Source organism: Papio anubis, chromosome 19, assembly GCF_008728515.1.
Source record: "Papio anubis isolate 15944 chromosome 19, Panubis1.0, whole genome shotgun sequence".
Classification (NCBI taxonomy): domain Eukaryota; kingdom Metazoa; phylum Chordata; class Mammalia; order Primates; family Cercopithecidae; genus Papio; species Papio anubis.
The window spans coordinates 35,011,308-35,029,669 of record NC_044994.1 but is presented as its reverse complement, the minus strand read 5'-3'; the positions used below and the strand labels follow the sequence as shown (position 1 = coordinate 35,029,669).

Below are 18,362 nucleotides of genomic sequence, written 5' to 3'. Positions count from 1 at the left end.
CATGATACAAAACTACCCTAAGAAGAAAAAAGAAGAGTGAATCAACTGTTTTAAGCTAATAAATACTCTCCTCCAAAATTTAACAGAGCATTGACATGTACTACAAGAAGCTTAACTGAATTAAATATCCTCAAATAATATTGTGTAAATGAATTTAAACACAGAATCAGAAATTCAAAAACTAAGAAACAGAAATAACTTAAAGAAGATATATACTGAGAAGAAAAATTGTAAGAAAAGACAAAATCATCTCAGAAATAATGGACAAATCACAGGGTACTCTTGGGAGAATAGCTTGGAATGAAAAATGAGACATTTGAAGAGCAGGGAAACAATCAAGAGAATGAATATGTGATTAATAATAATTTTTACAAGGTCTAAAGAGTCAGAGAAAATCTGGTAGAAATGAAAACCAGGCAAAAAATATTCAACAGTATAAAAAGTCAAATCCTTGAAGAATAAAAACAACATGTAAAAAAAAAAATTAGTGAAAAGTTCTAGAAATTAAAGAAAATATATATTTACTTATTGAAAAGACCCACTTGTACCTGAAAAAAAAAATCTGAGACTATTTTTTTTTTCTTTTTTTGAGATGGAGTCTCACTCTGTCACCCAGGCTGGAGTGCAGTGGCGCAATCTTGGCTCACTGTAAGCTCCACCTCCCGGGTTCATGCCATTCTCCTGCCTCAGCCTCCCGAGTAGCTGGGACTACAGGCACCTGCCACCACACCTAGCTAATTTTTTGTAGTTTTAGTAGAGACCGGGGTTTCACCATGTTAGCCATGATGGTCTTGATCTCCTGAACCCATGATCCGCCTGCCTCGGCCTCCCAAAGTGTTGGGATTACAGGCATGAAACACCATGCCTGGCCTGAAACTATTAATTTCAAGACATAACTTAGTAAAACTAGTGGACTATAAGGAAAAAAGAATCCTTAGTATCTCCAGGAAAACAGATCAAACAGTTAATATGGTTTAGAAAAGTGCAGGACAGGTATTTTATATCCAGCTAAGTTGTCTTGTAAGTATCAAGGCTATAGAAAAATAGTTTTAAATAGGCAAGAACACTGGAAATATTGTGCCCATTAATTACATATATATATATGTATTCCTCCATCCAATCAAGAGAAGATTGGGAAAATTTTGGAAAAAAATAGGTAATGATGAAGATTTATTATATTCAATTTTAAACCTAGACTAAAACAAGAATAAGAACATGAGTACAAGAATGTGAATGGACTTAACTTGCCTATTAAAAGAAAACAAATTTTAAATTGGTACAAAAAATCCAGCACTATAGTGTACCAAAAACCCCTTGAAACACAGTGATTTACAATTGTAAATTCAAAGAAAAATTAGGAATAAACCCCCAAAATTGAAACCAAGTTAAGGCAGTGATTATAACTTTGATCAGACCAAAACAATAAAAATAATTAAATGACATAAGGGAAACTTTTTAATAATAAAAGCTACAATTCACAGTTCAATTATTCACTTATACAGTAACATTCTGATCAAAATATTGATTTCTGACTTATGCTGGTATTTTCTAGGACAACTGTTCTCACTTGGGACTTGTTGATCATTACTCATTTCTCAATATTGTGTTCTTGTGTGCATATAAACGAATGTTTTGGGAGTAAAAGATAGACCATTGTTATTAGATTTTTAGAACCAATGTATTAAGATATTATAAAGTCAATACAATTAAAATATCTGAAAAAAGGATAGAATTATGAGTTTTAGTTTCTTATGAAGTTGCTCTTTAGCAAGGAATAATAGAATGCCAATTTTTTGAGGAGGTAAAACTATGTAACATAAAATGAAATAAAATTTAATCTCCAGTCTGACTGATAGCAGATTCTCTCCAGTGTGATAATAGGTTGAGCTTGATAGGTACTTAGGAGAGATTTTTCAAAAATTGTTTTTTTACAAATTATCTCCCCCAAATGGAAATACCTGTTAGATGTCCCATAGGGGATCCACTTTGTAAAACACAGAAGAAACTTATACAAATCAGTCTTTCTGAAATTATCCTTTGAGTTCTGAAACAAAGCTCAGCTGGCTCCTTTTGCTTTGATTCTGTCTCAGCGGTGGGTCAGAAGATTCCACACTTAAAGGGTTTTTTTCAATTATACAACAAGCAGCAGGTTTCCATTACAGCACAAATTCCATCATCTAAATATATGCTGGGGTTTTTTTTTTTTTGGTTGTTGTTTGTTTGTTTGTTTTTTGCAGGGTGGGGGCTTGGGGGCGGGTAGTGGGGAATGGAGTCTGGCTCCAGGATGGAGTCACCCAGGCTGGAGTGCAGTGGCACAATCTCGGCTCACTGCAACCTCCACCTCCCAGGTTCAAGTGATTTTCTGCCTCAGTCTCCGGAGTAGTTGGGATTACAAGCATGCGCCACCACGCCCAGCTATTTTTGTATTTTTAGTAGAGATGGGATTTCGCCATGTTGGCCAGGCTGTTCTTGACTCCTGACCTCAGGTGATCCACCCGCCTTGGCCTTCCAAAGTGCTAGGATTACAGGCGTGAGTCACTGCTCCTGGCCTAGGTGTTCTTATAAATAACTGTAACAGGTAAGTCCTTGACTGATTCATTTATTTCTGATGTTGGCTGTCTGTTTCTCAAGTCTATATCTAAATATTTCTATTATTAAAATGCTTTCACATCTTTTTTCTTAAATTTGTTCAAAACTTCTTCAGGCTCCATAATTCCTTCCCAATTGCATAGCAATTAACTTAGCCCATAACAGTTCGTTCTATTGCTTCTTGATAGCTTCCATGACTATCATGTACTGATACCTGGTAGAGGAACGTTTAAATGTGTGGATAGAATGGTGTGACATTTGGTAGAGATATCAATCATTATTAACATTATTAAAGAATTTCAGCCGGGCGTGGTGGCTCAAGCCTGTAATCCCAGCACTTTGGGAGGCCGAGACGGGCGGATCACGAGGTCAGGAGATTGAGACCATCCTGGCTAACACGGTGAAACCCCGTCTCTACTAAAAAATACAAAAAACTAGCCGGGCGTGGTGGTGAGTGCCTGTAGTCCCAGCTACTTGGGAGGCTGAGGCAGGAGAATGGCGTGAACCCGGGAGGCGGAGCTTGCAGTGAGCTGAGATCCGGCCACTGCACTCCAGCCTGGGCAGCAGAGCGAGACTCCGTCTCAAAAAAAAAAAAAAAAAAAAAAAATTTCAGAGCCAGAGAGTAGTTAAATTGGTAAGAACAGATTTTATTTAGGAACTATGGCAAAGAATAAAGAAGAACTGCATGTAGAACTGGTCTTAGTTCCAAATACAGCAAGCACTAAGGCAGATGTATAGCCAAGAAGCAGGATTGGGGTCAGTGGATGGAAAAATTACTAAGAAATATCCAGAAGGGGCGATTCTGGTCAAATTTAATGAGATTCTTGCTGAAGGCAGGGAAATAAAATATTTCTTGAGGAGTGGTGGGGATGAAGAATTTGATCAGGTATTGAGAATGATCAGATATCAAAGGTAAGGGATGCTCTCTAAACTGATTTAGCAGTATTTTTGCTAAATCTGGGTTATGAAAAGATGAATATGGAAGTACAAAAGTTTAGGTGTAGGTGAGAAGAGGGTTCTGAGAAGCCTGACTGAAGTTTTGGCAAGGAGTGAGTCTTCATTATTCTGATATCAAAATGAAGATGGCAAAGGTCATTTTTATATCATAGGATAAACGCATTCTCATGGATGGAAAGTAGCACACTAAGTCTGAGAACAAGGCTAGTAGCTGTTTGGGCAGTGGTATAAGTTCAGACTAAAAGGAAAGATGAATGTGGTTCATGAAAGACCACATATATTAGCATATCATGTTGAAGATTATGTTCTTTATTTTAATAGCAGCTGATATGTGAGTGACATAATTTTTTTAATGATGATGATGGTACCATTGGGAAAGAGCTAATGTAAAGAAAATAAAATAATTATGGAGGAAACAGTTTTTAGTCTAATACAATAGAGATTTTCAAAAGAAATATAAGATTCTGAACTAGAGTAATAGCAGAATCAAGATGTTTGAAAAATTTGTTGGAGTGAAAACTTAAAATTTATGTTTGTATGGAGGATATGAGAGGGAAGGGATGCAAAGACATCTTTGAGATTTTAGCGTAAATAATTGACTATCATAAGATGGATGTTGAGGCTGTTAATCACATTAGTAATTAAGTGTATATCCATTTGTTTTGAGTGGATTAGGAATATCTTCATTTTAGTTTTAAGTGTACTGAACTAAGCTATTATTGCAATTGAGATGACTGACTACCCATAGCTAATTGCTCACATGAAGCCATGCCTCTGACCTCTGTATTCTAACTGGGAGCAAACCAGTCAGGAACAAAGAGAGGGAGACAGCTGCCATTTTAAAACTCAGGAAAACATTTTCCAAATGCTTCTTCATATCCACTTAATAAACATGTTGCTGTCAGTGTTTACCTGAAGTATTCTAACTCCTCAGGCTATCTGTAAGGAATGTTGATTTGCATTTCAAAAATTTGCCCAAGGCTGTCAAATTGAGTAATACTTTGATGTAGAGACTTCTTTTGTCAATGCAAAGAAAGGAAGTAAGCAATTGTTAAAGCATAAAACAGAAATTCTCTTCCACTGGGTCAGTTTCCATTTCTTTGCATTTCTCAGCAGGGTCAGACTGGTGCATTCTACATGTTTGTTGAATGTAACTGAGTGTTCCCTGCCCTGAACATTTGCTAAAGTGTGTATACACTGTTAAAAACAACCAAACAACCAGAGCTGGACACTAGTTGAAGCAATAAAAATAAATTTAATCCAGGAACTATTTCCACAAGGGAAAAGAGTCCTCAGTATATAACTGGGCTCAATTCCAAATACAGAAAGGACACGTGGAGATTTCTAGGCAAGGTACAGGGGAGGAGGAAGGTGAGAGGGGAGGAGTTACACCCATGAATGGAAAATTCGTAAGAGGAGACATCAAGGGGAGGAAGATTCTTGCTAAACTGACTTAGCAGGATTCTTGTTGAAGGTAGGACAGAGTGATCAGATGTCAGGGGAGGATTCTCTCTAAACTGACTTAGCAGGATTTGTACTACAAGTGGGCTATACAGACCCAGTCAGAATGCAAGGACAAGGTCCATGTTTGAGGCCTAGTAGAGAAGAAGGCTTAGGATCTTACCTAAAGTTTGCTCAGGGAGAGAGTCTGTTAACAAACACACATGCAAGAGTAAGGAAAAAAGAAAGAGAAGAGCTATTATACACTATTTTTATATAAGTTTGTTGTTTTGCTTCAGAGTTTCTTTTGCTTCCTAATAATGGAAATTCACATGAGGAAATACTCTACAATAGAAATATTACAAATGTTTTACAGAATCATAGGTTTGGAAATAATGTGGAGAATACAGAATTACAGAAAAAAAGTAATGAAAAAAAGGTGGTCAATAACATAAATTTATTAGGCAAAATAAAAGTAACTGAAATAATTTTAATTTTGAACAGTTAAAGATAAAAATCATGTAATTACATATTTTATAGTTCATCAGAACTTCAGAGGTTATCTATTCACTTTTAAGATGAAAAACTTAAGAGTTCCAAAGAATGTACAGATTCTTTGGTGAAAGGGACTTACACATCATTACCAACTGTTTAACCAGAGCAGGTCAAGAGGGATTCTGTAACTGGTTTACGTCTTCATTATGTCAAGAGCTTCTTTGTTTTTACTCTAATACCATTTTTATTGAAATACACTTAAAATTTGTACATATTTATTTCAGAGAAGTATCTGGCATTATCTGACATATTTTTCCCTCTAGAACTTTGTCTTACTGTTTTCATTTTGTGTGAAATTAAATTAGTCACTCACATAACTAACTTATTCACCAGAACCTTTTAAAAGATTGGTGAACTATGTTGGTAAATAACTTATTGATTAATTGGTGAATTTTTGTTAAACAAAATGCGTTTTTCTTTCTTTCAGCAATGACAATGCAGTTTATTAGTCATCAGTTTCCTGATTATCATGACCCCACTATAGGTAAGTAGAAACCTCTTTTCTCTGTAAGCTCAAATAAAGACACTGTTACTAATGGCTTGAAAATATTAGCAATGTTGATGGAAAATAAATATAATTTACTCTATTACCCAGAACACATACACATAAATCTATAATATGTAATGCACTGTTACCAGGGGGTCCTTGCTCCCAGAGCTCTCAAGATAGTGGCAGGCCGCTTCCAAAATAGAGGTGGGCCACTTCCAAGATGGTGGCAAGCCTAGCGTTCTCTGACCTGGGGTTCTTGGCCTCACAGATTCCAAGAAATAGAATCTTGGGCTATGCGGTGAGTGTTATAGCTCTATTAGAAGCTGTGGTTCATGGAAGAGAACTCTGGAACCCAGTGACTAGTGTTCAGCTCGATTAGGACGAACTGAGGCACTTAGCAGCATAGGAACAATGGCAAGCCTTTAGCCCCATGGGGAGTGGCAATGGGTGCCTCACTGGATCAGGAGTACAGCGGACACCCTGCTGGATCCGGAGGGATGAAAGTCAGAGGCGGGTCTGTGACCTCAGCAAACAGCAGTGGTGGATGGTGAATGAAAGCTTCGCTCTAGCCCTAACAAAACAGGACCAGAAGAGTGCAGTTGCAAGATGTAATAGAGTGAAATAGAGTGAAGACAGAGATCCCATATAAGGGGAGGGGACCCAAAGGGGGTTGCCCTTGCCAGCTTGAATGCCTGGGTATATATCCCAATCCTTGTCCCTCGCACTGTGCTCTCAGGCAATAGATGACTGGCTATTTCTTTACCTCCTGTTTCTGCCTAATTAGCATTTTAGTAAGCTCTCTGATTGGTTGGGTGTGGGCTAAGTTGCAAGCCCCATGTTTAAAGGTGGATGCGGTCACCTTCCCAGCTAGGCTTAGGGATTCTTAGTTGGCCTAGGAAATCCAGCTAGTCCTGTCTCTCAGTACCACAACAGAAACTTCAAGAGACAATATTTGTCCTTACTTCTCGCCGGGTACCCTAGTATTATCTGTTCTATTTTATTTCTTTCTGGTAAATGATGGTTGGAATCCATTAAGTGATTTCAGTATGTAATAATGGATATCTATCTGCATTTGAGAAGTTTCTCTGGATAATAAAATTGTACTCTGGATAGTAAAGTTGATGTGAGTATATATGTATTTGGTCATTAACTCACTTCTGTCAGTCTCTGAATTTTCTACTGCAGAGTTATTTAACCATGTTAATGGTGCATTTGGAACGTTAGATATAGACATAACATTATCCATCATTCTCATCTTGAAGGTTAGGAAACTGACATTTAAGGTGTAAAAATATTGCTAGAGCCAAAACACCACTCATGTTTTATTCCTCCTACCCAGTTGTCTTTCTGTCATAATATACTGTAGACGCTTTGCATTGGGGAACACATTTTCTCCTTATTTCAAAGCACAAAAGGTGTCTTTAAAATTGCTTTACTCATTCAAAAACCTACTTTAAAGAATTGGCTGGAAATTTTCAAGCAGAGTCCACCGTAGTATTCTTTGCTTAGAAACACACTGGTATTAAAAACACATCAAGCATTATTTCCCAGAGATGGGGGCATATAGCCTCATGGCTAACTGGTTGTCTGGATGGCGAGCTCCTTTAACCACTCCCCATTACTTACCCTATTTGTTCCCTCAGTCTGAATATCTCTTACCCTCACCCCACCCATGGGTAAGATCATCTAGTTTCTATTATGCTCATCAAGAAATTTTAATTCAACATCTAATTTGATATATTCAATGTCATCCTGTAAATTATACTCCTGTATTCTTCCCCAAAAGGCCCCAGAATATTAGCTTGCATACCATTGCTGACAAATATAAAGCATACTTATTTTTAAATGTCTGATTGTTTATTAAGACCACCTCATCAGTTGCAGTAAATTGATTATATTTAAGTACATGCAATTAGTATGTGGTAACTGGAAAGGACTTCCTCACTAAGTTGAGGTTTGTTTCTAAAGAGAAAGTAACTACTTTGCAAAGTTTTAGAAGTGATTAGCTGTAACAGTTGCTTGATAATTCTCTAAGTCAATTTTCTAAATATCTTAGAGATTCTAGAATGCCAATAGCTTCATACCACACACTGTAAGTTACAGAAGAGGGACAATCTTTGGAAAAATCTCTGAATCTTTTATCCTGTTGGAAAATTCAATAATATAATATATAATTTATGAAATCAGAAATTCACTCAGTTGTTTATTATTTTCTGTTATTCTTTAAGCTTTGTATGTATTGGTGTCTCAAAAACCAGCCTCTTGTTCACCAGCCTGTCACATCTAACAGCTTGAATAGGGCAGTAGATGTGAATAAATCATAAATGACTCCTTCAAAAAGAAGAAATAAGAAGCATATGATGATGTCTCCTTTAGTTATCCATGAGACACATCTATCACTTGAGATTAAGATACCTGGACATTCAGTACTAACAGATAGCTAAAATCATATCTTTATCTGGCTATAAATAAAACAGCTTTAGAGGAAGAAGTTTGAAAATGGAAACATAGAGTACTTTATTACTTTTGATTCGATTTTCCCATCATTTCATTTCTTGGCCTTTCTAGTGGGAATATTGGTTAACAATTTTCCATTGGTATCCTGCTTGCAGAAGGTAAATGTCCAAAATAATTTACCTTTCACCTACTTCTGCTACATAACTATAACTCAGTGTGGCTGACTTAATGACCTCTCAAGAGGAAATTCATATTAGTACAGTTTGAAAGTCATACAAATTATAAAAGCATAACACCTATCAAGGATACTTTTTTCACAATTGAGATAGGAAATAAATATTTTTCAATCCTTCTCTAGATCTGTTTGTTACCCTACTGATTGAGGCTTTTAAATAGCCTTTTCTCTGAAATATTTGAGGGATATATATGGCTTTATTTTCTCCCTTATATTCAGCTTAGAGTTATTCTTCTTTCAAATATACCTCAATTCTGAAAACGTGAGATCCCTTTATCACTGAAAACAGTTAGATACAATATTTGATATCACTGTTCTTCCCAAGGAGTGATTGTTTCCCTTATTTATTGGCAACAATTTCAACATCAGTAACCAATGAATTTATAACAATAGAAAGGAAAAGCTGATTGGTTAACATCAGGTTACTTCACATTACTGTTTTTGAAAGGGTTAAAACAGAGGAGACTTCTTTATTACACGGATTCAGGTAGAATGGAATCTCTTGCTTTCAGAAAGGATTGGTCTGTTCACAGGTCTATTTGCTAGCTTGAAATTTCAGTTTGGTTTTGTGGCATCTAGCGTGAGTGACTTCATTTTGGTTTGGTCTCATGTGTTAGGCCCAGGGCAGGAGTTCAGTCCAAAACAATTGCCTGTCATAATTTTGTTTGACAGGTTAGAGCAGATACTCTCTGCTCTAAACTTATTTTTGAAAGATGCATAGGAATTAGGCCAGTGAAGAGGAGGGATTGCTGAAACAAAAAGTATAGGCACCGAGACAAGACAGCACAACAAGTGACAAAGCTGGGGCATTTTGGGAACCAGAAGCCCAAGGGTAGAGTAAATGGCATGATATGTAGGATGGAAAGCGAGAGCTAAATACATTACCAGGCACCAGATCTTTGAAGATCTTGCAGGCCTGGCTAAGGGTTTAGATACCTACAGTCTTATACTCTTCTGTGAGAGAAAGATGAATATTACTGACAGCCTGCTTAACTTTTCCATTTGATTGTTCCAAGGCAGAAAATCTAAACATGCCTCAACTTTAACTAATAGCTGATTTTCTGTAGTAGATGTTTATTTTTTCCAGGACTCTTTCTCATGGTAAAGCACCCCACCCACTAGCATCTCATGCCAGAAACCCATGAATAATTCATGATACCTATTTAAACTTCTACATTAAACCACTCACAAAATTCTGTTGTTTCTACCTTTATAACAGGTTTTAAAACTGTTCCCATCTCTCTATAACCTTTTCTGCGATCTTTTTCTAAGCCACACCCATCTCCAATTTGGACTTGTTTTAAAATTGGTTTCTACACAGAACCAAAAAATATCTTGAAAAATTTAAATTTGGACTACTGTAATCTCTGTTTGATGGTCCCTAGTGTTGTATTATTTTTAGCATAAACAAATTCTAAGAACAAAGTGAAGACTCTCATGGTCTTGCTATTATTCATGTCTTCAGTTTCCACACTTGCCACTTCTTTATTGGGCATTAACCACATCCACCTTATTTTAGATCCACAGACTAGTCAAGCCCTTTTCTCTCTTAGGGCATTTTCACCCGTATTTTACCCAAAATGCTCTTCACTTTTTCACCTACATCTTTGCTTTATTCATTCATTGTTTTCTGTTAAACTTAAATTTAAATATTGCTTCCTCAAGAGTGCCCCTTTTGACTTCCCAAAAATAAACCTTTCCTTTATGCATTCTTTTAGAATCTTGAATACTTTTAATATCACTAATCTCTAAGAAATTAAATAATTGTTTAGATAATTATCTGTCAAATTAAAGTATCATAAAGGTTAAAAACGCCCAATATGTTATTACTAGTGTATCCCGGACCTAAACAGAATGTTAAACACATAGCAGATGCTATAAAATATTCATTAAATGGAAAGTTAATAAGCAAATACATTTCTAGGAAAGCATTAATCATTTTTAGATATTGCTATAGTAACTTTAGAGTCCTGGTGAGCAACTAAACTAATACTAATCAAAGGTGTTCTAGCAGTCTTTTATAAAAATTCTCTGTTTGTTAATTACTATTTCTTGACCTAAAATGATTAGCAAAAGAAAATTTTCATGACAAATTAAAAGCATTGTGCTAATGCCAATCAGTCTTTATTTTTTTCTCATCTTACTCCTCTGCTCTCCTAATCCTTCCTCTTTATTCAATATTAGTTCCTTAACAAATATTTATGTTTCAGGCATTGTTCAAAGCAAAGGAGTCAAAGGTGCACAATGATAGGCAAGAATTCCTTTTTCATTGAGTTTCTTTGCCTACTTTTATTTCATCATCTTTGAGAGCTGATCATATCTCTTTGTCTAGAGTCCAATTTTTCTTTCTTTTTTTCTTTTTTGTCTCATTGCCTTAAGATGACTTAAGGTCATTACATTAATACAGAACACAATTTAGTTACAAAAAAACTGGCCTTAAGGACCTAACCAATTTTTTCTTAGGGTTGCTTTCGACTTTAACAACTGAGCAATCAGTTATTACTTTATTATCTAATTTGCCCATCCATTTATTTGGTTCTCACAGTGCCCAGAAACTCACAAGACCAACAAGTTTCCAACTATACTTACATATTCTATTTTTAAGAAACACATCCTCTTGTAATTGACTCAACTGAGAATGCTTTTCCTCTTTTAGTGTTTTAGACTTCCAGTTTCACTTACAAACCATGAAAACTGCATAATACTCTCAACTGAAAGATTTTTATTATTTCTGAGCAATTGGTAAGGACTGTAACAAGTTCTACAAAAAAAGAATAAAATGCTATATATAGAGTTAAGTGTTCCTGAATGATTTGGGAAGCTTGAAAAAACAAGGACTTTATACAAGCAGCAAAGTACATCAACAATATAGACAGGTCATCTGCAGATAGCCTCATGCTCAATGGCTGTTAGACCAGCATGGAACAAATGTACCACATTAAGTATACATTTTTCAATATCTCTTGTAGAAAAACAAAATACTTCTTAAGCTGTGAATTTAGAAAAATACTGTGTTTGAATTACACTAAAATGGCCTGTTCTGTGTCTAAAATGTACACTAATAGAGTCACTCCTTTGTGTCACTAGAAAATTCTTGTTAAAATGTAAATGCTTAGGGGAGAGTTAATGCCCAGAGCCATTAGGAGTCATTTATATATTTGCATAGATTAATGTATCCAATTATTCTAGAGAGCAAACCACAGAGCCATGGTCTACAGAGCAACACTGAATGGATACTTACTGAAGGGGTCTGGAGAAGGGAGGATATTACTACTTGGCAGAATAAGTGCTCCAGTATAAGTCTTGAAGGAAATCAAGGCCTATAAACTAAACTTGAATAATTATATTTATTAATGACTCTGGAATGTTTGAATGTGATAGGATAGAAAAATAATTCGTATGAAACTAATTAAATTGGATATTGAATTCTGCCTTCATCCTGGCTCCTTATTTTCTTTCCAAATGGATCCTGTAACACCCTCTTGCTTGCTGTGCACCAACCACACTGGACTCCCATTAGTTCTTTAAGTATGCCAAGCAACCTCTTCTTTGCCTTTGGGTTTCGTCAAGATACTCTCCTGTACTTTGAACACCTTCCTTCTGCTCTTTACAGAACAAGTTCTTACTCATTCTTCAGGTCTCAGTTTGCATATATCTTCTCAGGGAGGTCTCTGATCATCTTATCTAAATTAACTGCTTACCACATAAACACACACATAGGCATACATACACACACATACACACATACAAATACAAAACATACAAGTGCATTTCCTATATCAGCACACAGCTTGTTTTCTTAATCATATTTATTCAATTCTGAATTAAAAGTTTTATTAATTTTTTGTTCATCTTCCCATACAAAAAGTAGGTTCCATGATGTCAGGAAACATGCCTGCTTTGTTTTGAATTTCTTTCCTACAGGACCTCGCACAGTGCATGTTTATTATGAATGATCAAAACATTTGTGGAATACAAAGAATGCATGAGCAACTTCAGTGTCATTTTTTTTTCCCCCTGTTATCTAAGTTAGATTTCTATGGTCACATAATTTCAGACCCGTTAACTCTCTTATTTGATATAGTAAGCTAAGCACCACCCAAATTAAACCTAAACCTTTTATGAAATTGCACTGGAGCAGCTGAGTATGACCATGAAACCTGGTCTCACTTTAAATGTATTATGCTTGATCTTAAATAGGCTTTTAACGGTGCCCTGGAATACATATCCAGGTCATAGACTACTCAGTTTCTCACTCCCCTAAAATCACCAACTTCTCCTCTTATCTTCACTGATGACCTTGCTTTCTACTTTACTTAGATAATGGAAACAACCAGAAAACAAATTTTAAAGACTCCCATCCAGAAGATACTTCCAAAGCTACCCACCACTCTGAGTCCACACTTAGCCTTGCCACTTGTTAACTTAGGTGAACTGCCAATGCTCCTGCATAAGCCAGTACTGCCATTTCCGTTCAGTAGATTCCATCCCCATGTCCAAATCAAAAATCTTGCTCAAAACAATATTTTCTTTTTATGAATCACTTCTCATCATCATAAAAATGGTGTTTTTTGCACTCTAAATATTAAGAAAGATTAAAAATTCATTTTTGACCCCCCTTCTTCTACTAGTGCCTTTCATATTTCTCCACTGCTTTGCTATAAAGCCGCTCAGAGCTGAATGTACCACCAAACTCTAATTCCCTTTCTACTACTTTCTTCAATCAACTCTAGTCATGTTTTCATCTCAGCACTCTACTGAAATTGCTTTTATGAGGGTTACCTTGACTCTTTAGTGACTAGTCCAATGACAATATCAGTTATCTCCATTTTAACTTACCAACAGCATTTGATATGTTCTACCACTCTTGGATTTCATCCACTTTTTTCACTTGGCATGCAGCATATCATACTCTCCTGATTTTCCTCTAACCTCTGTAACAGCTTTTCTGACACTGTCTGATTCTTCCTGTTTACCTAGATATCGAAGTCCCCCTGAGACTCAGCGTTTGGTCTTCTTATTGTCTCTCTCCACATTCCCTTCATTGGTGATTGTCTTCAGTGTCATGGCCTTGTGTATAATGTATATGTTACAACTCCAAAATTTATTTTTCCATCTTATATTTCTCTCTTGAATTTCATACTTATATCTCCAGCTTCCAACTCAACTTCTCCATTTAGATGCCTAATAGACATTCCTAAATTCCCCTGTTCAAAGCTGACCTCTGGTTCTTTCTACAAAAAAAAATTCTTTTTCATCTACAGCCTTTCTTTCTCTCTCTCTTTCTTTCTTTTTCTTTCTCTCTTTCTTGCTTGCTTGCTTGCTTGCTTTCCTTTTTTTTTTTTTTTTTTTTTTTTTTTTTATGGAGTCTTGCTCTGTTGCCAGGCTGGAGGGCAGTGGCATGATCTCAACTCACTGTACCCTCTGCCTCCCGGGTTCAAGTGATTCTCCTGCCTCAACTTCCCAAGTAGCTGGGACTACAGGCATGTACCACCACACCCAGCTAATTTTTGTATTTTTAGTGGAGATGGGGTTTCACCATGTTGGCCAGGATGGTCTCAATCTCTTGACCTCATGATCCACCTGCCTTGGTTTCCCAAAGTGCTGAGATTACAGATGTGAGCCACCGTGCCTGGCCAGCCTTCCTTATCTCTATGGTAATCTCATCATTCTGGGTTCTCATGCCTAAAACCTTTGACTATTTCTTGATTTTTTTCTTTTGCCACACAATATATGCTCAGGAGGTCTTGTTGACTCTACTTCCAGATATGTACAACATTCATCTATTCTCACTACCTCTACTGCTACCATCTTGATCTGAGCCAGAAGAATCCCCAGCCTAGATTACTATTTTAGATCTTTGTTTCTACTCTTGCCTCACTTTGCAGCTTATTTTCACTATAACAGAGTTTTTTTGTTTTGTTTTGTTTTTGCCTTTATTTATTTATTTATTAATTTATAGATTGAGGGGTAATAATGCAGTTTTGTTTCTTGGATATATTGTATAGTGGTGAAGTCTGGTCTTTTAGTGTAGCCATCACCTGAATATTGTACCTTGTCTCCATTAAGTAATTTTTAATCCCTCACACCCCTCGACCATCCCACCTTTTGGAGTCTTCAGTATCTATTATTACACTCTAGGTTCATATGTACACAATATTTAGCTCTCACAAGTGAGAGCATATGATATTTGAATTTATATTTGAGTTATTTCACATAGGATAATTGTCTCCAGTTGCATGTCATCCATGTTGCTGCGGAAGACATGATTTCTTTATTTTTTATGGTTTAGTAGTATTTTATGGCATGTATATATGTGTGTGTGTGATATATATCTATTTATGTGACACATAGATATGTCAAATATATGTTACACTTTCTTTATACAGTCTTTCTTTTATGGACACTTAGTTTGATTCCAGGTCGTTGCTATTGTGAATAGTGCTGCAATAAACATACAAGTGTAGGTACCTTTTTGCTGTGATGATTTATTTTCCTTCGAGTAGGTACTCAGTAGTGGTATTGCTAAATCAAATGGTAGTTCTATTTTTAGTTCTCTGATAAATCTTGATATCATTTTCCGCAGTTTGTACTAATTTACATTTTTACCAAGAGTATATAAGCATTCCCTTTTCTCTGCATCCTCACTAAGATCTGGTATTTGCTGACTTTATTTGTTTATTTTTTATTTATTTACTTTTTTTATATATATTTATTTTTTGAGACAGAATCTCACTCTGTCACTCAGGCTGAAAATGCAGTGACATGATTTCAGCTCGCTGCAGCCTCGACCTCCTGGGTTCAAGAAATTCTCCTGCCTCAGCCTCCTGAGTAGCTGTGATTACAGGCACGTGCCACCATGCCCTACTAAGTTTTGCATTTTTAGTGGAGATGAGGTTTCGTCATGTTGGCCAGATTGGTTTTGAACTCCTGACCTCAAGTGATCTGCCTGCCTTGGCCTCCCAGAGTTCTGGGATTACAGGCATGAGCCACCGCGCCTAGCCTGTTGGCTTATTAATAATAAACATTCTGACTGGTGTAAGGTGATTTCTCATTGGTTCAATTTGCATTTCTCTGATGAGTGATACTGAGCATTTATTCATGTATTTGTTGGCTGTTTGTGTGTCTTCTTTTGAAAAAAAAAAAAAGTCTTTTTATGTTCTTTGCCCACTTTATAATGAGCTATTTTGTTGTTGTTGAGTTGTTTGAGTTCCATGAAGATTCTGGATATTAGCCCTTTGTTGGAAACATAGTTTGCAGATATTTTCTCCTGTCCTGCAGGTTGTCTGTTCACTCTGTTGATTACTTATTTTGCTGTGCACAAGCTTTTTAGTTTACTTAAATTCTCTCTATTTTTATTTTTGTTGCATTTGTATTTGAGGTCTCAGTCATGAATTACTTGCCAAGGATAATGTCCAAAAGAGTTTTTCTCAGTTTTTATTCTAGTTTTTTTTTTTTTTAAATATATTTTTAGGCCTTACATTTAAGTCTCTAATCCATCTTGAGTTAATGTTTGTATACGGTAAAGATAGGGGTCCAGTTTCATTATTATGCATATGACAATCCAGTTTTCTCAGCACCATTGATTGAATACAGTGTCCTTTCTCCAGTGTATGTTTTCCTTGACTTTGTGGAAGATCAGTTGGCTGTAGGTATGTGGCTTTATTTCTCGGCTTTCTATTCTGTTTCATTGATCTATGTGTCTATTTTTATACCAGAAAGATCTTTTTAAAACATAAGCTTGATTATGTCACTCTGTTCAAGACCCTTCAGTAGTTCCTCATTTCACCCAGAGTAAAAGCTAACTGACAACGGCATATAAAAGCATATGAGTGACATACCTTGACCATCTGACTTTTATTTCTTAGCATTCTTCCTCATTTATTTGATATCCTTACTATCCCCTTTGTTTCTGAAACATGCCAGATAATGTCTTACACTGACATCTGTGCACTTGATATTTCCTTTCCTGGAACACGTTTCTTCAAATACTCAAAGAGCTAACATCCTTACCTTTTTCAAGTCTCTGCTTCAAGGCTCGAATGCCTTTTTTTCAAACATGCTTACACTGACCACCATCAAACCTCCAGAATACACTCACTCTCTTCTATTCTTTTTCTCAAAGCACATATTACCTTCTTATTTAGTATATAGTTACATGTGTCTTCCTTAGCTAGAAAATAAATGCTGCTTGAGCCCTCAGAAATAATACTACACATTTACAACCATCTGATCTTTGACAAACCTGACAAAAACGAGAAATGGGGATAGGATTCCCTATTTAATAAATGGTGCTGGGAAAACTGGCTAGCCATATGTAGAGAGCTGAAACTGGATCCCTTCCTTACACCTTATACAAAAATTAATTCAACATGGATTAAAGACTTAAATGTTAGAAATAAAACCATAAAAACCCTAGAAGAAAACCTAGGCAATAGCATTCAGGACATAGGCGTGGGCAAGGACTTCATGTCTAAAACATCAAAAGCAATGGCAACAGAAGCCAAAATTGACAAATAGGATCTAATTAAACCAAAGAGCTTCTGCACATGAAAAGAAACTACCATCAGAGTGAACAGGCAACCTACAGAATGGGAGAAAATTTTTTGCAATCTACCCATCTGACAAAGGGCTAATATCCAGAATCTACAAAGAACTTAAACAAATTTACAAGAAAAAAATCAAACCAACAAAAAAGTGGGCAAAGGATATGAACAGACACTTCTCAAAAGAAGACATTTACGCAGCCAACAGACACATGAAAAAATGCTCATCATCACTGGCCACCGGAGAAATGCAAATCAAAACCACAATGAGATACCATCTCACACCAGTTAGAATGGTGATCATTAAAAAGTCAGGAAACAACAGGTGCTAGAGAGGATGTGGAGAAACAGGAACACTTTTACACTGTTGGTGGGACTGTAAACTAGTTCAACCATTGTGGAAGACAGTGTGGCAATTCCTCAAGCATCTAGAACTAGAAATACCATTTGACCCAGCCATCCCATTACTGGGATATACCCAAGGGGTTATAAATCATGTTGCTATAAAGACACATGCACATGTATGTTTATTGTGGCACTATTCACAGTAACAAAGACTTGGAACCAACCCAAATGTCCATCAATGATAGAATGGATTAATAAAATGTGGCACATATACATCATGGAATACTATGCAGTCATAAAAAAGGATGAGTTCATGTCCTTTGTAGGGACATGGATGCAGCTGGAAACCATGGTTCTCAGCAAACTATCGCAAGGACAGAAAACCAAGCACTGCATGTTCTCACTCATAGGTGGGAACTGAGCAATGAGAACACTTGGACATAGGAAGGGAACATCACATACGGGGGCCTGTCATGGGGTGGGAGGAGTGGGGAGGGATAGCATTAGGAGATATAACTAATACAAATGACGAGTTAATGGCTGCAGGACACCAACATGGCACGTGTAAACATATGTAACAAACCTGCATATTGTGCACATGTACCCTAAAACTTAAAGTATAATAAAAAAAATTAATGCTGTTTTAGTCATTGGAGTCTCCCAAAAATGATCAGTGTATGCTTTATAGCAGATTATCAATAAATTGTTGAGTGAATGACTAAAGTATTTATTGTCCCTTCAACCTTGA

General features: G+C 36.3%; 1 protein-coding gene across 4 annotated transcripts in view; it reads left to right on the top strand.

Moving 5' to 3' along the window:
• The window catches only part of RIT2 (Ras like without CAAX 2), a 376,034-nt gene that overhangs the window by 77,869 nt on the left and 279,803 nt on the right, over positions 1 to 18,362 (top strand). For all 4 annotated transcript variants that reach the window (XM_003914331.5, XM_017951678.3, XM_017951677.3 and 1 more), the window contains exon 2: positions 5,969 to 6,025. In XM_003914331.5, coding sequence (XP_003914380.1) covers positions 5,969 to 6,025 — 57 coding nt within the window. The remainder of the gene's footprint in view (positions 1 to 5,968; positions 6,026 to 18,362) is intronic.